Raw genomic sequence first — 24,587 nt, 5'->3', positions numbered from 1 at the left:
TTTCCCTGCGGCTCGGAGGTCCCTGACTGGGACAGGACAGAGATCTTTCCCTCAGGAGTGACACAGAGTGGAGGTGGGTGGGTCGGCCCAGGACAGGTGCGTCAGCATCGGCTGTTCTGCAGAACTCCTCCGCCTGCCAAGCATCTACGCCTGAGCACCATTGCTTTAAAGTGCATATCATTCACTGACTGGGGGGGTGCACACGCCAGTCATCACTCCACACAGCGTGCGCAGGGTCTGCAAGGGGATCTGCAGGAGGAGGAAGTCTTTAATTGAAAGGATCTGAAAAGTCTCTGACAAAGCAGGAACACAAGATGAGGAACAGAGATAGGAGACGTATGCGACTGAATGAATGAATTGTGTTTTTTTGTATTCTTTTTTTCATCTCGGTTCACTTTGGATTCCTGTCACAACGCTGTACCAAAATTTCACAACCCAGTCCTTCACGTCCTGATTATAGCATCAGCATTAACTAAAGGCAGTGCACCTAGTTAGAGTTAAAGTCCAAACTGGTTTTACAGTATAATAGCTCCATCAAGTGGCAAAAAGGAGAGCATGCTTATCTGGAGGGACATTTCCTGAACATTGTATCAGTGCCTGTAATTATTATAATCTATTACAGGACTGCTTATAGCATTAGCATGTTGTCTGTGCCCTAAGTACAGTCTCACAGAGCTACACGAGCTCAGTAGTCTCTATATTGCTGTAGTTTTGGTAAAGTTATGACCTATTTGTACTTGGTCCGGTAGAACGTGTACCTAATTGTGGCCGATGTTAGCAAACCTTTGATAGATATTGCTGTAAAGGCATTTTGCTACCTTTCTGACTCTTCTCACCAAAATATATTAATATATAAATATCAGCCTCTCATCACTATTTGCAATGGTGGGAACATTTACACCATTTATACACTATAAAAATACTTCATAAAAGTAGCTTAATTGCAAAAAATCCCCTAATATCGGAACTCTCAGGTTAGTAAAAGTACAATATTTCACCTTTAAAATGTAGTAAGGTAGAGTTTAACGTAGCATGAAATGGAAATTCGTATTTAAAGTACTTCTAAATTGTGTGTATTTTAAGTCCAGTTCCTGATTAATGTGTAGAGTTACAACATTCTGCCCTTCTGTGCTTCAATTGCCCTTTTTTCAACTACATACTCACTGTTTTTTTTAGTTGAGCTGCTCTACTTTCCACATACCCCCTGGTTAGGAATCCGATCTCATGCTTTCATATCTTTCTTCTATCTAGAAAAATGTTCACATGCACACACCCCACCCCCTTAAACACTAGCACTGTTTCTGACAGTTTATGTTTGTGTTCATTGTGATTTATCTATTTGTATCTGTGTCGTTTTCATACTTTGCTCTGTGCTGGTGCCCTGTGTTGCACGCTAATTTGATTTAAAACTGCGATTGTCATAAACAGTAAGATGAGCAGAAACCAACCACAGAAGCCAAAGTAAAAAATATCCCCCCGGGGCCTGCAGGCTTGATTATTGTATGATATGACCAACATTCAGTGGTTTCCTGTCTTTCTTGTTTCACCACTATGGGCTCAAAGGCAAAACATAACAGCGAAAGCAAGAAAAGCAAAAAGTAATTGAAAGGCAGTCATAAACTTCTAAGTACAAATATAACATGTGTGCAAGCATAATCAGTCCTCTAAGCAGAATGAGGCAGCGAGCCAGGTGCTAATTAATCAAATTCCTAATCTTGTACTGAAAAACTGGTTACGATGTGTGGGTCACAAGAGTCTTTTACTGCAGGTTTTTTCTCAAATAAGGTTTAAATCTTAATCTCTGTTTGTTGTAGGGATTGTTTCCAGACACTGTCGCTCCCCCCCGCTGATCCTGATCCTACATGTAACAGGTAACGGTGCTCCCACAGTCAGCATTCCAGGAAAACTAAATCCAGGTGTTCATTGTATGTAAATGACAGTGAAAAGGTGCTGAGAACATTGTTACGTAAATCTCTAGATATTTGAAGCCTTGGTGCGTTTCCATGGCTGCTGTTGCTGAGCAATCTCAGAGGGGACCTAATCTTGTAAATCTGCTAATGAAAGGGAAGCAGCTGGAACTGATTTTTATCGGTGTTAACCTGTTGATGACGCCCCGTGAAGACAACAGATATGATAAGAGGGATCTCAACCTTTCCACTGGCTGTTAAATCACACTTTGTTAATGAGCTGACCTTTCTCGATGACTAACCTTTAGTGAAAATGATCATTCATCCTAGCAGGGTTACGCAAAATATGCCACAAACCACAATAAAAAAAATAATTATTTTATTTTTTTGTATTAGTTTAGTTTCTAATACAATCAAATACATATCCTCGAATTCATTAATTATAATAACTTTAAGCATAACTTTTATCTAGAGCCATCATCGGGTCAAAATCGAGGTTCGCTCAAGACTTTGATATTTATGGCTAAGTACCTTGTTAATACCTATGTTTAGTGCTGAATAGCTAATGTTAGCATGCTAGCACGCTGAATTAAAGGCGGTAGGCTATGCATGCCGCGTCCTGTGGGGGATTCACACCCTGAAAAATAGGTGGTTCCGCGCAGTAACGGAATTGCTCGAGAGTTGGAGAGCTTCTCACGTGCGTTTCTCACGTGAATTTGAGGCCGCAAGAAAATGCAGTTTGTGTACTGGCCCTAAGATGCTGAAAATAGTTATCCTTATACCTGATATTAGCAAGTGAGCATTGTCATTGTGCGTTTTGCAGGCTGTAAAAGATATCGGCATGAGTACTGTCCCTAAGTCATAGAAATACCGAACCATTCGCTATTTGCTATTTGTGGTCATTTGACTAGTGAAGAAGAAAATAGCATTATTAGCACAAGGCCAGCCCATTCTAAGATTACATCCATGGTACAGCCTCAGAGAGCTTCTCGCATGGCCGTAGCTTTGGTCAGATTTACATTTGTGCGATCACTTGTAGTGGACGCTTTAACAATGTATCTATAACATAGTGTTAAGCACTTTTCTCATCGGGTGCTAACCAGCTAGCACATTCAATTGCATCATATGGTTCGCCGTATACGTCTTGGGCTTCTTGAACTCTCCTGCCACTTCTGTTTTAGTGGGGTTTTTTTTAAATGATTTGCTTTATGCTGTTTCATCTCATCTCATCTTCATCTTCTTATCCGGGGTCGGGTCGCGGGGGCAGCAGCTTTAGCAGGGGACCCCAAACGTCCCTTTCCCGGGCCACATTAAGCAGCTCTAACTGGGGGATCCTGAGGCGTTCCCAGGCCAGTGTGGAGATCTAATCTCTCCACCTGGTCTTGGGTCTTCCCCGAGGCCTCCTCCCAGCTGGACGTGCCTGGAACACCTCCCTAGGGAGGAGCCCAGGGGGCATCCTAACTAGATGCCCGAACCTTAAAATCTGCTCTGTCATTTCGTTTGTTCTAATATTTCCATCCTAATTTGCATATCAGCTGTTTCCTGATGGAGGCAGCTGAATTGGATTGACGACGGTGCTACTTATTTCATCGTATACATAACAATAAGACATGCTACATACATCTTGTAAACTGTAATAGAAAGTGTGCACTTCTTCCTTTGTGCTCATCGGAGGGAAAAAAATGGTGATGGAAACAAAGGCCTATCACTATCACAGGACGGGGAGATAGCATGGTAAAGGAGTGTTGATCCCCTGCAGATGAATTTTATTAGGCTGAGTTCAGCTGCTTGTAATAATCTCCTGCTGGCTTTTCTCCTTGAGCCCTTTTCCCTGCCGGAGCTAGCTAAACATCAACAGGAGAATAACATGCGCGGCGTGAGGGCCAGGGTTACTCTGCTCTGTTATCATTAGATTTTCAGTGTCAGGATAATAGTTTACCGTGTGACTGGATTTCCTTGAGAGTTCTCTTGGATATCGCAATGGGGAAAGGAGTGGGAAGGGAGTTTAGTGCCAGGAGGGGAGCAGGGATGTGTTTCTCTCTCTCTCTCTGTCCTCTGAGGTCTTTTATTTCAGTGCAGGAAACACCTGCAGTGTGTCAGAGGGCGTCTGTCATCTACGGCCTGCTCTTTATTTGTAGGATATCCTCCCTGTGTATACATCACCTTTATCCGTGTTTGTGTAAGCGACCCAAATAAAAAGTTAGAGACTGAGTAAGCAAAAGCCAAAATGAGCTCTAAGGGCAATGTTATACAGTTCATTCCTTCGCCATGGACTAAATAGTCTGATGATACATTTCGCAATGCTATTTCTTTTTTTATAACCACACTGTCCATCCGTCCGGTAAGCCGAGACTATCACACCGGCACGCTATATTTCCTTATCATCAGTGATGCATGTTTACCCTATTATCATGAGATAAAGTCCCTAAGTGTGGCTGCATGACTGTGCAATTTTGAAACTACCCCATGTGTGAGTGTGTGCAGATTTTGCTGAGTAGTACCCAACAGGAAGTTCCCTGCTTTGTACAGCTTTGAACTGTACTGTCCATTTGGGAAACTGTGATATGATTTTAATGAGTCATATTGAATCACAGTGTCTTACAGTGGACCTTAAAACTCCTATAAACAAATATCTTCTCCCTAACGTGTGAAACAGTGGCCTACTTTCAGGTATCGCCGTGGAAGCTGACCTTTTAAAAACCCCTTACTTGTAATTTGTAAAAACTAACTGTGTCTTTACAAGTTCTCCACGTGATGTTGTAAATTATGACCGTAAATAGCCTCGACCAATCGTGTGAATGGGGAGAAATATCAGAGCCAATCACGTAGGGCGGTCATTACGCTCCAGCCAATCAGGAGTCCCCGGGGGCGGGGCCATTTAAGGTGCTTTTTTTTCAATGTCCTTCGGTGCTGGTCGCTTGTGTGCCGAGCGGAAGACGTAACACGCCGACAGCTATGGGTAATGAGCGTGGACCGAAGTTACGCTAAATAGCTCGGAGCAGTTTTCTAAAGGGGAGAAAGTTGAAGGGAAACTACCGTGTGAGTGCGCGCCACCATGGAAGATGTCAGTAAAGATACCAAGACTAACCCGGCGGCGACGGCGAACCTTTTGTCCAAAGTATTTTTCTGGTAAGTCGACTCCAACCCCGGATGGTCAACGGTGTTAGCTAACGTAACCGTTAGCGGGGGATTTAAACAACCGTAGGCTATAGCGCACGGTGACAATGCTCATATCAGACATGTTTCATAACGTTACACTGCACCGTGGCATGAACGGACGACTATGTAATTGAAACTGAAGTTATAACTGAAAGCAAACTGACGAACCAGTGTTATTCCTGTCGTTGTTTGCGCGTGATTTCGTTGTTGTTTGGAGAAAAAAAAAAGGTTTTTAACTTAAGGAAAACATTTGCTAACATGTGAGAAATGCCACATATAACGCCCAGATTGTTTATGCAATTGAATAATCTGATTTGGTTAAATCACCTGTAATAGAAAACCCTATTACCCTAAATACACTGAATACTTTAAGATCAGATCACAAAGTAACTGGTAATGGTTCATCCCACTTTTAAGAGTTTTAGGCGAGTCACCCCAAGCAAAAGCATAAATTCATAAATATCTTTGGGCTATTTTGCTTCCTTAACATGTCTTCTTTCACACTATTGGAAAGGAAACATCCAAAACACACGTTTATGTGTCTATTTGACTACACTTTGTCTATTTGTGTCTGCAGTTTTATCTTACATACACAGAGATAAAATTAGATAATGCCTCATTTGCTTATTGCATAAACTTTCCAGTTTTATTGTTATTTATATTTCAATGGCTTCCACAGAGGTGTTTGCTCATATAACATATAACACTGGTACTTGTACAACATTTTGTTCCTTGAGTGACACAAAGAGTTATCCAAAACCTTTGAAATGAAACAAACATTTTGAACCTTTATCCGATGTCAGCATTTTTGAGCAAATGATCACATTTTTCTCTAGATATGTGTCATTTGCGTATTTAAACATAACCCTCTGAAAACTAATAATGTAACGCATGATAATATTTGTCCAAATGTAAGTAAGCAACTGTGGTGATATAAGATAAATATGCTAGCCCATCGACCTGTAGTATCTTCACATTAATTCATCTGTAAGTATTGTGCTCTAACACTATTCATGATGTCTCCGTCAGGTGGCTCAACCCCTTGTTTAGGATTGGATACAAACGCAAGTTGGAAGAAGATGACATGTACGAAGTGCTCACGGAGGACAGGTCGGAGACACTTGGACAGGATCTGGAGAGGTAGGGAGGCCTTCGAATTCATCTTTGAGCTCTCACTGTCACAGTACACAAAACCACAATCCCAAACATATCACAGCATATTGAAATTATTGTTTTTTTGTTTTGTTTATCTACAAGTAAGATAGCGTCATTTAAAATGCAGTCGTAGAGCTCAAAGTGGAGGTAAAATGACTCAAATCCAAATTACAAATAACAATCAAGACAACAAGACATGACCGAAAGAACGAGGTCGCGGGTACAAGCGGCCGAAATGGGTTTTCTCAGGAGGGTGGCTGGAGTCTCCCTTAGAGAGAGGGGGAGAAGTTCAGCCATCTGTGAGGAACTCGGAGTAGAGCCGCTGCTCCTTTGCGTTGAAAGGAGCCAGTTGAGGTGGTTCAGGATCATCTAGTAGGGATGAACCCTGGGCGCCTCCCTAGGGAGGTGTTCCAGGCACGTCCAGCTGGGAGGAGGCCTCGGGGAAGACCCGGGACCAGGTGGAGAGATTAGATCTCCACACTGGCCTGGGAACGCCTCAGGATCCCCCAGTTAGAGCTGGTTAATGTGGCCCGGGAAAGGGAAGTTTGGGGTCTCCTGCTAAAGCTGCTGCCCCCGAGACCCGACCCGGATAAGCGGCTGAAGATGAGATGAGCTGAATCAAAACAACAACAAGAAGTCAAAAAATGCTTAATTCACAGGAAAACATTATGAATTATCACTCTGAATGTCTGTATATCGAATTTCACTGGAGAGCCGTGATTTAACACACTTTCTTCTTGTATGTACCAGGAGACTAACAATGTTTCTTCTCAGTGGATACCTTGAACAGCTGTCATGAGAACGAGGCACACATTCAAAACAACAACACGCAACTACCTTTAGGTTTACAGCACATCCTCGCAGCACACTCATCTCAAGTGTTTTGACGCCAATGGCTCCTGACCCTCCCGGCGAAGCCACTGTATTTGACAAGTTAGGATCAGAGACGGGCTGTTTCCTCGAGAGTGATAGTGAGATGATAGTTTAAAAAAAGAAAGGGGCAAAAAAGAGAGTCAAGATAGTGAATGTCCTCCCCTGATGTTAAAGTTGGTAGGAAAAAAAGGAACGCACCAGAAGAAAAAAAATGAATCTCAGCAATTATTGTAATAATTATAGTTATAATAGTGGTATTTTAAATGTAGTAATAGTTGTTGAGGATGGAAGCTCAACACTTTCATAGTTATTTAATACGTTTATCCGATGCAATAGTGAATTTATGGTCTTAAATACTGTCTTTTAAAGACTTTTCTTTAAAGACTGCGGTTATCGTATATGCATTTAGTTAAAAGCAGAGGAGGAAAAAGTACTCAGAAGTAAAAGTAGTGATACTACAGTGTAGAAATACTCTGTTACAAGTAAAAGACTTTAAGACACTTGTTAGCCTAGCAACATAAAGGCCATTTTCAGACTGACATTATAACTGGTAACATCAGGTCTTGTAAAGATCTAATATAGACCTTTTTTCAGCCGACGTCATCCAGAAAATGCGCGGGCATGTTGGCAATGGAAATGGCGTTTCGGCCCGTAATTAGCGAACTTTATACACTGAATTAAAACTTTTACCAGCATCAAACTATTTGGTTGTTGCGTTTTAGGTTTTCAGTCGATATTCCAACAGTGGACTCAAGTTTTACCGAACTTCGACAAGATAACGATCGTTTCAGAGCTACAGCTGTGTAACGAGTGATCGTGTTAACAGGTGGCTTCCAGCCGAATGCGTCCGCATGCGGTTGCTCGTAGTAACGTGTGTAAATGGTTAGCGCAGATAATGGCCATCATTGACTCTGAAGTCAAACATTTCTAACATTATCAGGAGACTGCGGTACACAGTTCAGTCTTTTAGGGGTTGAAACAGTCTGTCAGGTTAATAATTAAATGAAAAAATGTAATTCTATTTTGTAAAGCCTTGTGTTTTGTAAGTTGAGTGAGTTTAGGTCAAGCTTCCAAACGAAATACGGCCACACCAGTATCAGTCCGCTTACGTATTACCCAAAAATGACTAGTTGTGTCCTCCAGATTTGGAGAAAGTAGGTGTTTTGGCTTGTTGTTAAGCCTAGAAATGTGTACTTAACGGAGCTAGGACAGGTTGATAGTTTTACACACAGTTATCGATACTTTGTTGCTTTATGGTGTGTATTGTAGCAGGGTTTGTCAGGAGTCACGTAACACCTTCAGGGTTTTTCCTGGCTCACAGTGACTCAGCTTTCTCACACTTTTTTACCAGCAAGGTACTTCATGAGATTACTAAAATAAAATCTGATTACTTTTTAACTGCCTGTAATAACATGATGATGCCTGCCCACTGTTTCAGCTGCCCCTGTGATTCTCCTGCTCACTGGATAGGATGTGCTCGGAAGGGAAACTAGGCAAGGTTGAAACCTATATATGGCTTGAATCTGTCTGGTCAGTGTGCTAAATTGTGGCCAAACAGTAACACAGATATTAAATGTTTATCCGCAATTTCCTGTAGTGGTCCCAGTAATATTTGTTCCCATAGTGTGCTTAAGAAGCATATCAACCTGGTTGATGTGCTTTTATCAGTATTTGTGGCAGTCATGTTCTTAGATGTAGGCCTTTTACATTGTAATGAACTAATATCATGCACTAAAGTCCAAGTACCGGGCAACACCACATTGGTGTAATGCTGAAATACTAGTTGCGCATGAAAGAAATTCAAGTGCAACACTTTTCTAGAAGACGTCCAAGTTTTATCAAGAGCAGGAGCCAACTCATAGCTTTCTGTGCAGCACAAACACCCATTGTCGACCATTTAATTGGCAGTGAAATCTGAATTTATCATGGCTAAATGAGCATGAAAGTGAAATCTGAATTTATCATGGCTAAATGAGCATGAAAGTGAAATCTGAATTTATCACAGCGAGATGGGCATGAAATCCTGGCCTTGAGGCCTCCAAACTCTGTTAATCGTGTATCTGTATTTGTTGTTGTTGTATTTATGCACGGTGTTTAAAAGCGCTGAGACAAGACTGCTTTTTAATAGCTCTATTGAAAAAAGAGCAACGATGCCATTTTCCAGTGATATGGATATGATCTCTCCGTAGAGCTCTGTTGGTACCACAATGCAATAGCAAGTTTATAAAAGTTCAAAAGTTTTACAGAAACAACGTCTGGTGAATTGTTTCTGTAGTAGTTTATAATATGTTGCTTCATGACTGAATATACATACCTGAGTCTTGTCTTTCTATCTCTGGAGACTTGTTAGAGGATCTAAACTCTGGTGATGTGATGATGTTTAGGCTATAAAAAGGGCTTCAGCATCTTCCAAACAGACTACATGTACAGTGGCGATCAAAAGTAGAGAACAAAGTATTCATTCTTGATATATTCTGAAATACTGTTATTTTTTATTGTTCACAATGTGATAAAATATCATATACCACTGCTGTACTGGCATGTTTTTTTTTTTTAAATAACCAAGGCCTTTCAACAAAAACCTTTGTTTTTAGCAAAATTAGAGAACAGCAACCATTGTGTCAGAAGAGAAGATTTAAACAATGTTTCCTTAGGGCTATTTGATGCTGCACACGGCTGCAGAACTCCAAACAGTTGATTCCCTGGCTGAGAAGTTGGAGGTGTGCAGCCTGTCGCCTGCAGCTCCACATCAAACAGCTCGTACTCACTGACAGATTAACAACTGATCTCCTGTCAAAAAAATCCCCAAAATGAACGTCATCGTATCATTTTTTTAGTTAATGAAAGCTTGTCCATCTCGCCGACAAACCCGTCCTGCGACTACCTCAGAATAAAAGTGGGTTTCAGCAGTCAAATGCTTTTAATGCCAGTTGAGTTGTGTTGTTTATTGCGCTGACTAGCTTTGGCTGTTCTGTTGTTCTTCCGGTTTTGAATGTCGTATACAGACTACTGCCGCCTACCGGTATGGAGAGTTATTTCCTCTCACACAGGAGCAGAACCTATGTTCTAGTTGGCCGTCAGCTGTAGTCTTTGCGGTGCGTTTGAGTACAACTTTTTGTCCAAGACACAGGCAACGTGAGGGGGAGCAACAGTCAGCCTTGACGTGTCCCTGCCTTTAGTAAAAGGGGAAGCTCTTTTTGATTACCTGATTGATGAGTCCTGATTCATCTGGATGCGAGGTTTGACTTCTTATCACACACGCACACGCACACTAAAACCCTTCAAAAACATTGCGTCTTTACTTGGCAGATACTGGGATCACGAGGTCCAGAAGGCTACCAAAGAGCTGCGGCCACCTAGACTGAGCAGAAGCATCATTAACTGCTACTGGAAAGGATATGCAGTGCTGGGATTCTTTACACTCGTTGAAGTAAGTGTTTTAAGCTTTGGACATGAGGTAAATGGGGTGTATAATCTCTGGATCTCAAATTATTCTACGCCGCTTTTTTATTAAAGCAAGCTAGATCAAGTTAAAAAACAAACCAGGTATACAACTACACGTTTAAAGGTTCAGCAGTTTGTCAGCAGCACATGTACCCTTGTGAATTTAACCGCCCTCTGTCACGCTGTGATTCGTGTGCTGTGATGCTCACCCTTCTTCATCTCCTTCCCCGCATATCAGGAGGTCATTAAAGTGATCCAGCCGGTTCTCCTGGGGATGATAATTGAGTACTTTGAGAATTACGACCCGGGCAACATGACAGCTCTACACGAAACTTTCGGCTACGCTGCTGGCTTGTCTCTCTGCACCATCGGCCTGGCCTTGATCCATCATCTCTACTTCTACCACGTCCAGAGGGCAGGCATGAAGATCAGAGTGGCCATGTGTCACATGATCTACAACAAGGTCAGTAGGAGGACACTTCTTAAAAGAGAACATACTTATTAATTATCACTGAAAGCTGCTCTTCTTCTATGTCAAGGTTACTGAAAGTCATTGATAACCTTTGATTGGGTTTGTTCCACAAACAAAGCAACATTTTATACCTCCCTCTCTTGTCCACCCTCACTCCCTAACTGACAATGATTCCTGTCCTTTTCTAGGCCCTGCGTCTCAGCAGTTCAGCCATGGGAAAGACCACCACGGGCCAGATTGTCAACCTCCTTTCCAACGACGTCAACAAGTTTGACGATGTATGTGAAATTTAAGGCTTTTGGAGAAGAAAAGCAGAAGGGCTGCTATTTTGTTTCTGCATGTTCAAGAGTTAAAAATAGATGGCCTGGTTCTCCAACGTCTGCTCTATTGTACAACAGAGTCTCACTTCCACTTTGACCTTTGACCATCTAGCACTGGAGGATAGAATACTGTTTATTTAAATGTCAGTTTTCTAGTGAGACATCATTAGACTACCTGGATGACTGAGAATCTACATAGACAAATGACTGGATCATGTTCTGTGTGAAAGTAGGGGGTGTAGTCTGGGGAAGAGAACTCAAGGAATGCATTTTGGATCAGATGTTGCAAGTCACCACTCATGAAGTATTTGGTTCTGGGTTATAGCTGCGAGATAAATTGGTTGGGTGGGTGTGACATGTTTTTTTTTTTATGTGTGTGGTTACAGTGTCTCACGTAAGTACTGTCCTGACTGTATCCACTCATAAAAAACAAATCTCTCCCTGCGTGAGACTCAGGCTTGATTATGCTCCGAGGCTTTGAGGCACCAAACCCACTTTGTCTCATTGCAGTGTTGAGTTTTGATTAAATCAGTGTGTGCTTCTTGAGGGCATTTTGTTTCTTGGCGTTGGGCTTTTAATAAAACTATTAAAACCCATGCTTTCATGCGGAGTTGGATTATAGTCTTTTTAGAGTAACTGCAGAGACCCTCCTCCTGTACAAACTGCCCAGTTCAGTATTAGAGATTAGTAAACTTGGTTTATTTATATCTTAGTGATCACTGTGTGACTCAGATGTGTGTTTGAGAAGTATTGATCTGTTTTAAAATGAGTTTCTGATCACGTAACAGGTGACTATCTTCCTGCACTTCCTGTGGGTGGGGCCTCTCCAGGCAGCGGTGGTCGTGGGACTGCTGTGGGCAGAAATCGGCCCATCGTGCTTGGCAGGCATGGTGGTCCTCATGTTCCTGATGCCTGTGCAAACCTTGTTTGGAAGGCTCTTTTCCAAGTTCAGGTACACTCATACTCACAAAATCCACATTGGTACAATTTAACTGTTTAAAATGAAAGCGTTAGGTAGGAATGTGCAAAGGTTCACAGCATTAAAAATATAAAAATAAATTGCACGGCACAGAGAAAATAAAGCAAATGAAAATCAATCTAACTACCAAGCTTCTTCGGTGGCATGACATACATATTCTTGTTTTGTTTTTATTTTATGTATGTTTCACATAATACAATTACAAGATGATAAGCCACATCGACAGCACAAAAACATTCAAAGAAAAAAAACGACAACAAAAAACCCCCCATAATAATTCAAATAAAATTGGTAGGATCCCTTTAGTAATTCAAGTTTAGAAGCTTAAAAATGTGCAAATGTACAAATTGCTAGTAGAGCATCTGTATATAGTCCCAGTCTTCACTGGAGCAAAGCTTTCCCCGTTTTTTGTCGTGTTGTGGTACTTTACCTTGATTTGTGGCAATGTTGACTGTGCACAGTACTTCTTAAGATATTTAAGCTCAAATGATTTATTGATTGTTCTTAATTACTTACTTACTTACTAAATATTTATATCATTATCTTTCAGTGAGAGGATTGTTTTTTGCACATTTTAAAATCAAATGAGCCCTTTTTCAGACTGTACAAGGGTTTATTTCATTCTGAATACAATGGAAGCTGCTCTAATTCTGTCATGTGTTCACAAAAATAATCTATCAAATGTCTTGGGTAAGGCTACTTATTAATATCCTCTGGAAATTAAAGCATGAAACTCCCAATTTTTAACTGTTTTGTAAAAGAAGTGTTCCACTTGAGGAGTGTGGCTTGTAAGCCTGCATTGATCCAGACGCCACTTTAAATACATCTGTTTACAGATTAAATTATATAGGAATCTGTGTACATTTGCAATCCCATGCAAACTCCTTAATCCTGTTTCTTTCGTGTGAAGCAATATTTCTAAAGTATTTCAACAAACTTACATTCTCAACTTTTCTTCACAGGAGTAAGACGGCCGTTCTCACCGACAACAGGATCCGCACAATGAACGAGGTGGTGTCTGGAATTAGGATTATCAAAATGTACGCCTGGGAGAAACCCTTCGCTGCTCTGGTCTCAGAGGTCAGAAGGTAAAAACGTCAGTCTAAAGATATTTGTAGATCAAAGTAAGAATTTAAAGAGGCACCGACTCACAAATCAAGTCTGCATACCGAAAATTGACATTACCATTTTATAATTACTTATGTAATGTTATAGTGGACATCCTCCAGTGATAGAAGTCCCGTCATAAATTCCCTTTATATAAGAGGGGATTTCCTGCCCTAACAGATCTTTAAATTCTCCCAGCCTCCACACAGTTTTACTGGCTATTCCTAAAATAAAGGCAGGGGAAACTCAAAATCAAACCTAAAATAGTTGTTAAATAGGTGGTTATTTTGTTTGTGGCCCTGTCGTTCCCTTTTAGAAATGTCTTTAGTTGTGATAGATTACTCATATATTATTGCAATTTAAAAAAAACCTGGAAACCTGGAGAAAGGGAGTACAGGTGTCATTTTCTAATCAAGCAGCAACAGATGGTGGAGGTTCTGTGGTTAACTTTAATGTTTTTACAGCTGTTAAAGGCAAACTCACACTTGGCCCAGACAATCCGTGCCGTGCTTTAGCATAATTGTCCCCCCTCCATCTTCCATCGTGGCCAGGGACCACTTGCACTAAGAGCGTACTCACACTGTCCTTCCGCACCGCGACCCGGGCTTTAGGGTACTTGTCCCCCCTCCCTCTCCCCCCTGCGCCCCAGCCCCGTCTGTACTCACACTGCCAGGGCCGGCCAATGCTTCTTGCTGTCCATACGCCATCACGCCGTGACACGTCACACGCATTGATCGCGTGTGTGTGGCTTTGTTTACAAATCTTTCCACAGACCTCGGAGTTTTTGTGCGTCTTGTCGACTGTTTTTGAATATTTTCATCCGACCAAATCTGCAGTAAACACTCCACCTCCGCATCACATCAATGTGAACCTTTCACCGCCATTGTTGTTGTTAAATGTCCGCGCATGGTCCGTCCTTCTATTTACATGTCCGAACAGGCGGACATAACGCTACTGCGTAGGCCTCGATACGTCGCTTTGTTTACAAATCTTTCCATAGACCTCTGAGTTTTTGTTCGTCTTGTCCGACTGTTTTTGAATATTTTCAAAGCTGGGCCTCGGCTCGAATGCCTCTTGCTTATAGGTCATCGCCCCTTGGAGATTTTGTTTTGTATGACTGTTTTTGAATATTTTCTTCTTTCTTTTTAAATGTCCGTTGCGGGAAACAGTCGCAAATAAATAGTCTCAGGTCCACCATCGATGCACGGGCTCGTGCTCGTACACGTGCGTCCATGCTTTACTAAAGCCCACCTCTCTCAACTGGACAACGGCTGGGAAGCGTGCCGTGCCTGGACGCGGAACAGTTGTACTCGCACAGGTCAAACAAACTAGACTTTAGTCGTCATTCGTGCTTTGGCAAGGTACGAATGGCAAGTGTGAGTGTACCCTAGGTAAGGCACAAACCGTACAGTGGCTTTCCCAGGTGGATCCAGCCACTACATGCTGTTTAAAACATTATTTGTTGTTATTTTTATTAGATATCTGTTGAGATGTTGTAGCTTGCAACACAGGGCCATTGATTCAGGTCGTGCACAAGCTTTTCATGTGCTGTTTTGTGTGCCGGAATAAAACAGAATGGAAGCCACACCCAGCTGGTACCTTGCCAGTCTGGTTTTGGGGCACACCCACTGCTCTCAACTTGGGTGTCTTTGATGTGTGATTAACACATGTTTGATAAGTTGCAATAGAAGGCTACTACTACTATTAGATAACACATTTACATGTGGCTGATTTTTCAGGAGGTTGTGTCAGAACTGATAACGACACACAGTGAAATATATAAACGTATAATGTGTAAGGGTAGTCACTGGATTGTTAAATGGATTTGATGTCTGTGAGTCATAAGCCAGTCTCATTCCTCAGTAGTATTGATTCTCTGTCAGCCTTCAGTGGATACATATCTCCATTTGCGTTCTTGTTTGGTTGGACTCGGTGAAGCAGCTCTGCGGTGGATGTAGTTCTGGTTGCTGAAAGTTAATTTGGATCAAATATACAGTTTGTGGCTGTTAAATTACTCTTTATCGTTACTATGACAATTTCACATACCACAATATTCCACAGTCCGTTTGATTTCACTCTGTAATCTTGCGGTGAATTACGAGACAGTCTTCTACCCCCCCCCCCCACGAGGCAGATATTAAAATCCTCCTCTGCACAATACCTCATACCTCTAATTTCTTTCCACTGTCATCGCTAACTGATGTGATCTGGATCAAGCGCTTGATTCAAAGATGAAAGCAAATTCTGAGTAGATTCATGTGCCTTATAAGGAAATGTCAGGGGTATGATGTGTTTGAACTCTCTGTGTCCCCTTAGAAAAGAGATCTCCAAGATCATGAACAGCTCATACCTACGAGGCCTCAACATGGCCTCCTTTTTCTGCGCCAGCAAGATCATCCTCTTCATCACCTTCACCCTTTACGTCCTCCTGGGAAATACCATCTCAGCCAGCCGCGTGTTTGTGACAGTGTCGCTGTACAGCGCTGTGCGGCTCACGGTCACACTCTTCTTCCCTAATGCCATCGAGAAGCTGTTTGAGACCCGTGTCAGCATCCGCAGGATTCAGGTACGGTGCTTTAATCCAATCCAGTCCTCATTGACCTTCACTGGTTACATGTGAGTTTACTGCTCGTCAACAAAGGTGACCAGGCTTTTGCTGTCTTGGCCCCTTAGCTTTGGAATATCCTGATGCTAGGCAGGCAAGTCAGTTTCTTCTTTTAAATTTCTTGTAAAGACTCACTTTCAACTCACTGTTGGTATTTCTTGTAACTATTTGTTTTTGTCTGTTTTTTAACTGACATCCCAGTAATGGCTGCAAGTCTCTTATCTAATTCCAGTGGCTTCAATTTGAAGTTCCAGCTCCATAAAGCCACTTTCTCTCTACATATTTTACTCATAAAGATATGGTTAGCTTAAAATTGGATTTTAAACCTGAGAAACTGGGAGTAATGAAACATTGCCTAATGATTTACCCGACCACTCAAGACTCATCTTAAAACCCACCATGATCACATGCGTGTGTATGCGTACGTAATACGAAGTGATTTGACTAATATGTGACTGACGGGTTTTTGTATAATCCCAAGAATTTGGCACTGACTGTATTCTGATTTTTGTCTTTTATGGTCAAGGAGTTCTTGATGCTTGATGAGATCACAAAATGCACAGCTTCACTGCCAACGGATGAAAAAAAGGACGCCTTAGTGGAGATCCAAGACCTGGTCTGCTACTGGGACAAGGTCAGTCAGATACCTTGTGCTCACTGGTATACACATTAGGAATGCTCCGAGCCAATTCACTAGATGAAGCAAATCCAGGAATTTTCTTAAACCTTTTACCCCCCATGTTAAAACAGTAACATAACAGTAGTATTATGTTGAACTTCAAATGAAAATATTACATGAATATCAACATGTTATGTGTGTATTGTTACATAGACTCTTCTTCCCTTAAAACACAATTTTAATATGGAATCTGTGTAGCTTGTCACATATCCAACAGTCACTTACTAATCTTCTCTATCGTCAAGAGAAGTTATTCTTGCCTGCCTGATGTGTGATTTGCTCTGTTTATGCGGATCGGAACACACTTTTGACTAATTTCCACTGGCAGTAAAGTTACGTAGGTCAAACTGGACTCTAGACCTCTATACACACTTCAAACAGACGTGAATAATCTCCCTACCCTAGCAATAAAGTTACAAACTTTAATGCAGTCAGATGAGCAAATGTAATTGTTGTTTTATATTCAGGCCAATTCTGTAATCTATGTGCAAAGGCACAGCAGAGTCTACAACTGAAGCCTTTAAAATGTCACATCCCCAGGACAGGTGATAAAGGGTTAATTGGTATGTTATAAAAACCTGATTCCTATTGTTAAATGTTTATTTTTTTTACCCCTGCAGAGTCTGGATGCTCCATCTCTGCAGAATCTCTCCCTCTCTCTGAACTCAAATCAGCTGTTGGCTGTAATTGGACCAGTGGGAGCCGGAAAGGTCAGTCTACTTACGTCATCGTTCCATAGTAGGCAGCTAGAATTATGACTTGTTGAAGACGCTTAAATAGGTGGAGTAGTTCAGGTAGTCTGTGTACATTTTTCCCCTCATCAGTCAGCTCTTGTTTTACTTTTCTTTGCATGTCTATCCAGTCGTCACTGTTGAGCACCATCCTGGGAGAGCTGCCCAGTGAAAAGGGGGTGTTGAAGGTCAAAGGTCAGCTGACATATGCCGCCCAGCAGCCGTGGGTGTTCCCTGGAACCATCCGCAGTAACATCCTGTTTGGCAAAGAGCTTAACCGTCAGAAGTACGAGAGAGTCATCCGAGCCTGTGCTCTGAAGAGGGTGAGAGTTTAATTATTGCTTCAGATGACATGAGTTTGCAGTACACGATAGAGTTCAGAGACGGGAGCCCTGCATCACAGAGCAAGTTCAGTTTACTCAGGTTCTCTTTAATCAGTGACTTCACCAAACCTAAACATTGACAATCCCGGATAACTGGTCTCACTAAGCTGGTTACCACAAAATGTTATACACACTAAGCACTGAAATACGACCGATAGAAATAACAGTTAGTACCAAATACTTTTAGAAGTACATTATAGATTATTGTAAATATACTGTGTTTTGAAGGCTTTCTACTAGTCTACTGGATGTCGTAGTGCACAAATTATATACATAATTTTTTTAGGACAACCTGGACTATAAAACATACTGGGCCTCATTTATCAATCTTGCGTGAATACGGGCACAGATCTGAGCGCAGAATTGGTCGTACTACAGGACCCAATTGTGTGATTTATGAAACATTTGTATCTCCTCTTACACATAAGAAAAGATTTACATTTACAGGCCAGATTTCAAAACTTCTGAAAAGGATACAGAGAAAAGGGAAACATCGCTAGAAACCCACTCAAGTAACCTTTAAGCAAAACCAACCGAACGCCGCTGTCGTAAAGCAATACGGAGATATTTGGATTCAGGTGACATGATAAATGGATTATTATCAATGTACAGTTATTGTGCAATATTCGAAAAACACTGAAGTTCCGCTGGAAAAGTGCAGCATTGAGCTACGGGACAAGTGGTGTTTGTCTATGTGTCTCAGTGTACACATGGGCACCCAACGATGGTTTAAGTCTATCATTCAAACGTACCGATGTTCACCAATATATGTAAGCTATATCTTTAATCGTTGCTTAATATCCATGAATATGATTCATATGTAAGTTTTCAGAGGACACATAGATATGAGCTGATATAAACCATGACATAAATGGGAACTTTCAACAACCAGACCAAAATGACCAGCAGCAAGCGGTGCATATATAAAAGACAAAATCACCAATAGCTCTGAAAGCAAGCTGACGAGGTGCGGATCATTCACGTCGCTGACACGATTGGTCAAAACTGATTTTAAGGCAGCAGAATTATCCTTCTGCCTGTAGACTAATTGTATTTGAACAGCCGTTTAATAAACAAAGCTATTCCACGGCAGAGGCTTATCTGAAGACTGTTGTGGATGGATACAACCTTTCCCATGCAGCTTTGGTGGCTTAACGTTAGCACGGTCCCATTTGTTACTGCTAATTTAAGCCACACACGTCAGTTTGAGCTCAATGCATCCGTTTCTTGTTGGGTGGTGGAGAACTACTCGGGCCAGGGTTTTAACGCATAACTGCACATTTTAAAATATGGGATTTCTTAAGGCGCCACCCTCTGCTCTAAGGTGTCTGATTGGAGAGGTTGAATTGTGATTGCACTTAATTGTCAGTATCTCCAACCTGGCAAGAGGAGAGGACGCTGTGTTCTTGCATGATATCGGACTGAACTGTCTTCACCTGTTCTATTATCACTTTATCACACAATAAAAAAACAAAACAAAGACTCAATGGCCAGCTAGAGACACTGCGTTCACATCTTCAGTCTGACATTGCCTGCACTCTAACCAATTTCCTTGGGGTGGAGGATACGTCTTTCAAATGATATCAAGGGTACAATTAAAACAAAATAAATACATAACATTTAACTAGGAAACAGGTGCTACATTTGATAGCATTGATCACCCCCGTCCTGGTTGAATGTAAGATCAGCTGAGTCTGTAAACTGCTTCCAAAAACTTCTCAAAACAAGGGCTGGGTATCATTCAATTCATTCATATCATTTAAGTTTCTGTACTCTGACTTTCGGACTTGCCTTCCCTGTATGGGGGCTGTAATTTATTTGTGTGTTCTGTATTTGTAAATGTGTTCTTTCTGTCTATAGCTGTATTTGTACGTTTATTTTTCTCTATCTGTAACCTGTCAAGCACCTGTTTTTAAAAGCTGCTTTATGACTTAAATGGTATTTATTTACTTCCTATTTGCACTCACTTAATGTGTTTGAAGTCGTTGTTGTCAGAACAGCAATATGTTGACACAGATATGTGTCATTATTGAATTTTAAACAAGAAACTCAGTTTCCTTTATTTCCCCAAGGGATTAGCTGAGAATTTGCAAAGGGTGAAACGGTTACATTTGAACGGGAGAAACCTGTTGATTTGGCCTGTAAAAGCTCTCCAGGTTTAAGGGTTGGGATTGGGTGATTGTCGATATTTTCCCCAGGTGTGTGCGACCTTTCACAGGGACAAACATTTACTGCTGGCCACCCTGCTCTGTAAATGTCATGTTAGTGAAGCTGACAGCGATTGGTCTGTCTGCTGCATTCGCGCGTGTGTCAAAAAAAGTCAACACATAGTGACCCTGAAAATGACAAGATGATGGAGGGCAACTTGACGCCAAAGAGGCAGCAAGAAACTAAGCTATCTCAATTCTTATGGATAACCTCTTTAACTATATTGTCTCTTTGTGCAGGACATGGAGCTGCTCCCAGACGGAGACCTGACACTGATCGGGGACAGAGGTGCCACACTCAGCGGGGGACAGAAAGCTCGCGTCAACCTGGCGAGGTAAGACGACATCCAAATTATTATTATAAAGATGGGGTTTTAGTCTGTGTATAATAAGATCAATTGTCATGAGAAAACAAACGCTTAGTTGATCTCATGATAACTTGACGTAATGAACACCCTTGTTGTGGTCAACATCAATTGTGTCTCCTTGTCATGAAGGAAGTCATGTTCAGACGAGCTTTTTTGCTGTATGAAAATATAAGCTTTATATTTACTATAGGGACCCTTCTGCTCAGCTACGTCCAAAACGATTGTGTTTGGTTTAATGAAATACAAATAAGCCACAGAATTTTTTCTTCTCCTGCCCAGATGATAAATCAGTGTAGCCAGATCCAACCACATACCAAAGCGCTGTGGAGTATGGTCTGGCTTGGGGTTTATTGTGGAGTGAGGAGTTGGAGAGTTGCGAGTTTTCTCCATCTCTGCTGCTTGAGGCTACATTAGCTGTGCGAAGCATAACACACCAAACTGTCGGCATTCCACACATTCCTTTTCAAAAATACGTTATCTCTTTTTCGATTTTGATCTTTATTTTGTGTCCATCATGCGTCTGACAGTTTATAGGAGTGCTAAAGCTGTAGTGCTTTTTATTTTAAAGCAGCTTTAGTAGAGCTTTAGCTACACGATGTCAATAGATAACAAAATACAGTGTGTTTTCAGGGCTGTGTATCAGGATGCAGACATCTACCTCCTGGATGACCCTTTGAGTGCTGTGGATGCTGAGGTCGGGAGACACCTCTTTGAACAGTGAGTGAAGTGTTTCAGGCACAAACCTTTCCTCTCACCATACACGACCCATCCAGGTTTGTTTGTCAAGTCCGTGTGACTGGAATTCCCGCAATGGATCTACATGCTCTCATATGCGAGCAGCAGTAAAGTCTCATACACCGATACACAGCAGCAGGGAGTATTTATTTGATCTACCAAACAGGAAGAAACTGGACTGTTCAAGTCAACGACGCTCCGGAGAGAGCTTCAAAGCTGGAACGGAAAGCCCTCAACGTTAGATCTCAGCAGCAGAAAGTTCCCGTAAAAAGAGAAAGGCATTGTTAAATAGTCTACACTGAGTGATTGATGTGGTGCTTCATTAGCCAGTGGTGTTGTCTTAGGTTTTTATTTGCTTTGCAACAAAAGGCTACAGCCGACTCAGGAAGAGGTGCAGCGCCGGCAGTGTCAGGCAGACAATCAAAGTCGGCCCCACTCTTCCTGTTACACTCTTCGGCTTGGATAACGCTCTCCCACTGACAGTGCAGTATGTCACCGCTATAAGGATTGGGCACGCACAGATACAGTAAATCTGCTTGGGATAGGTTTTTGTAATTATAGCATAACTTGCTGCTCCGATAATAAACCTGACACAATCTTTACTGTATGTCCGTTTATCAGATGTATCTGTGGCCTGCTGAAGAAAAAGCCTCGTATCCTGGTAACCCACCAGCTCCAGTACCTGAAGGCAGCTGACCAGATTATTGTCCTCAAGGAGGTTGGTGCCTGTAAATATATATTTATATAAATGAAAATTTCACATCACAGTTATACTGGCATGGATGATTGTGGTTCAGATGTGAAAAATGTGCTTTAAACTCTTAAAAATGGCACAAAAACATCAATGTACTATATATTTTATTAAGAAACAACCTTTTTATTTCATCAGAGATAGGAACTGTTGGGGAGAGGCACAGGGAACCCCCCTTGTGCCATTGCATATTCTGCGTAAAACAAAGTTGACAGTCATTGACTGAAAGCCGCCCCATATGTGATAAAAGGTTGTGTTTAGAAAATCTGTTTGAATGGGAAGGAGACCAGATGTACCTTCCAGAACAAATACAATGTGCTGATTCATCTGGTTCCAGGTAAAGATAATATTTGTAAAAGATCAGAATCAAACAAAATATTGTTTCTCAAACATTACAGCCTGTTGAGGACACGAGCAGGATTGCAGACTGTTGGTGTTTCAAGATGTCAGCACCAGCATCATTGTATACTGAAATGCATTAAGCGTAAACTTGTCAAAGTGTGTGTAAACACGATGTGATCGTGTTTATGTATTGGCAGCGGTAACAAAAGCACAGTCGCAGATGTGCAATGAATCCCAACTGCATTTGTGCACATGTCAGGGTCACATGGTGGCAAAGGGGACATACGCAGAGCTGCAGCGGTCCGGAGTGGACTTCACCTCCCTGCTGAAGGAGGAGGAGGAGCAAATACAACAGCAACAGCAGCCTCCTCAAGACATCCCCGCCAGGATCCGAACTCTGTCCCAGAACTCTGTGCTCTCCCAGACCTCCTCTGTGCACTCACTCAAAGATGGAGACCATCTACCGGTTTGTACACCACTTCCCCTCTCTGTTTGGTTATCTAACCCATGAACCTCTGCAGGTATCAATCTAGGTATCAGCTATCAATAGATTAGCAACTTTGTTCAAAACTGAATGCATGTGGTGCCTTACTTTATCCACAGGAGGGCAGTGCTGATCAGTTATAATGGGTTGTAGTGGTTTGTTGATATTTACCATTGTGATTTTCTGTTGAAAGTGTATATATGCATCATAGTAGAGCTGTACGGTATGGTCCGAAATATCTATCATGATATAATTTGAAGCATAGACGTAACTGTATTATATCACAGTATATTATTAATTAATCAATTATTAAAAATTCTGTATAAATGCTTCTGAATTATTGTACTAAAGCATTTTCTTTTCAGGCTACTTAACACTTCTACTCCACAACAATTCAGTGGAAATTTCCCGCGCTTTACTCCACTACATTTATTTGATACTTTACCAATTTTGATTTTTGCTCTACACCGATGTGCACTCGTTGAGTACACACACACATGAAGAAGAAACAAATGTATTACTCCCCCCCCCCCCCCCCCCCCCCACACACAAATTAATTTTTCACATAGGCTTCAATCAGTGATGATACATGAGTGTTGTTTACAGCTGGATGCTCCAGGGTGTCATTTTTCATGTGCGTTTCCGTTGTTTGTAATCTATTTAATTCACAATGTTTGTCCGTACAGGCAGAGCCGGTGCAGACGGTGGCGGAGGAGAGTCGCGCTCAGGGAACCATTGGAGCGAGCATGTACGTCAAATACCTGAAAGCTGGAGCCAACGTCGTGGTTCTGCTAGTTGTCATACTGATCAACATTCTGGCTCAGGTACGCAAGAAACAAAAGGGAGGGCACTCCTGACTTACTGGTGATATACTGAAAAAAGCGTAGAATAAGATTTCCTAAGACCGTTTCCCAATACCGACCTGTTCTCTGTACATAAAGTATAAATCAATGAATGTAAGCAGAAGTGCATAAATTATTGGCTGTCCCCTCTTGAAATTCAGAGCAACACTAACCTGTTGCCTGTTCTTTTTTTATCTTCTAGGTAGCATACATCATGCAGGACTGGTGGCTGGCTCACTGGTAAGTTTGGAAATCACTGAAAAGAAAACAAATGTACCCCAGTATTGGGATATATGCTTTTGAATTTTTCTGTCTCTCGTGTAACTTTGTAACATTTTGACTGACCAGGGCTGACGAGCAAGGGAAGCTGAACGTTAACAGTACCATTGTCCAAAACGGGCAAAACGTCACCGCAGAGTTGGACACAGGTTTCTACCTGGGTATTTACGGAGGTAACCGGAAATCACAGTTGTCATTTACACCTACACCGTATGTCTTGTACTTCAGGAGTGTGAAGGAAAATATTGTGCTGCTCTTTTGTACAGGTCTGACTGTTGCCACCATCGTTTTTGGCTTCTTAAGGAATTTGGTCCTGTTCAACATACTGGTCAGGTGTGCACAGTCTCTGCACAACAGCATGTTCAAAGCCATAATCGGAACACCTGTGCACTTCTTTGACATCAACCCCATTGGTAAGTAAAAGTTTGAGCGTTACCTTTGTCCGTCTGTCTTTGTCTGTGTGTGTCCATCTGTCTGTCTGTCTTTGTCTGTTTGTGTCCATCTGTCTGTCTGTCTTTGTCTGTGTGTGTCCATCTGTCTGTCTGTCTTTGTCTGTGTGTGTCCATCTGTCTGTCTGTCTTTGTCTGTGTGTCCACCTGTCTGTCTGTCTTTGTCTGTGTGTCCACCTGTCTGTCTGTCTCTTTCTTTCTCTCTTTCTTTCTTTCTTTCAAATTGGTCAAGACAGATGGCCGTCCTCCATAGAGCTGGGTCTGTTTGACGTTCTGGCATGTGAAAGGGACGGTTTTCATCGCCACTGTGTGCACA

General features: G+C 41.8%; 1 protein-coding gene across 1 annotated transcript in view; it reads left to right on the top strand.

Annotated features, from left to right (window-relative positions):
• Positions 1–4,908: 4,908 nt before the first annotated feature.
• The window catches only part of LOC310964914 (ATP-binding cassette sub-family C member 4-like), a 28,587-nt gene continuing 8,908 nt past the window's right edge, over positions 4,909–24,587 (top strand). The window contains exons 1-19 of the mRNA XM_083938232.1: positions 4,909–5,036; positions 6,096–6,206; positions 10,404–10,524; positions 10,777–11,001; positions 11,199–11,288; positions 12,119–12,282; positions 13,272–13,397; positions 15,733–15,982; positions 16,548–16,655; positions 17,321–17,410; positions 17,563–17,754; positions 20,262–20,356; positions 21,020–21,106; positions 21,746–21,842; positions 22,477–22,683; positions 23,388–23,525; positions 23,746–23,783; positions 23,892–23,995; positions 24,089–24,235. Of these exons, the coding sequence (XP_083794358.1) occupies positions 4,963–5,036; positions 6,096–6,206; positions 10,404–10,524; positions 10,777–11,001; positions 11,199–11,288; positions 12,119–12,282; positions 13,272–13,397; positions 15,733–15,982; positions 16,548–16,655; positions 17,321–17,410; positions 17,563–17,754; positions 20,262–20,356; positions 21,020–21,106; positions 21,746–21,842; positions 22,477–22,683; positions 23,388–23,525; positions 23,746–23,783; positions 23,892–23,995; positions 24,089–24,235 (2,464 nt within the window). The 5' untranslated portion in view covers positions 4,909–4,962. The remainder of the gene's footprint in view (positions 5,037–6,095; positions 6,207–10,403; positions 10,525–10,776; positions 11,002–11,198; positions 11,289–12,118; positions 12,283–13,271; positions 13,398–15,732; positions 15,983–16,547; positions 16,656–17,320; positions 17,411–17,562; positions 17,755–20,261; positions 20,357–21,019; positions 21,107–21,745; positions 21,843–22,476; positions 22,684–23,387; positions 23,526–23,745; positions 23,784–23,891; positions 23,996–24,088; positions 24,236–24,587) is intronic.

Source organism: Echiichthys vipera, assembly GCF_963691815.1.
Source record: "Echiichthys vipera genome assembly, chromosome: 23".
Classification (NCBI taxonomy): Eukaryota; Metazoa; Chordata; class Actinopteri; order Perciformes; family Trachinidae; genus Echiichthys; species Echiichthys vipera.
The sequence above is the reverse complement of the archived record's forward strand: the minus strand, read 5'-3'. Positions and strand labels throughout refer to the sequence as shown.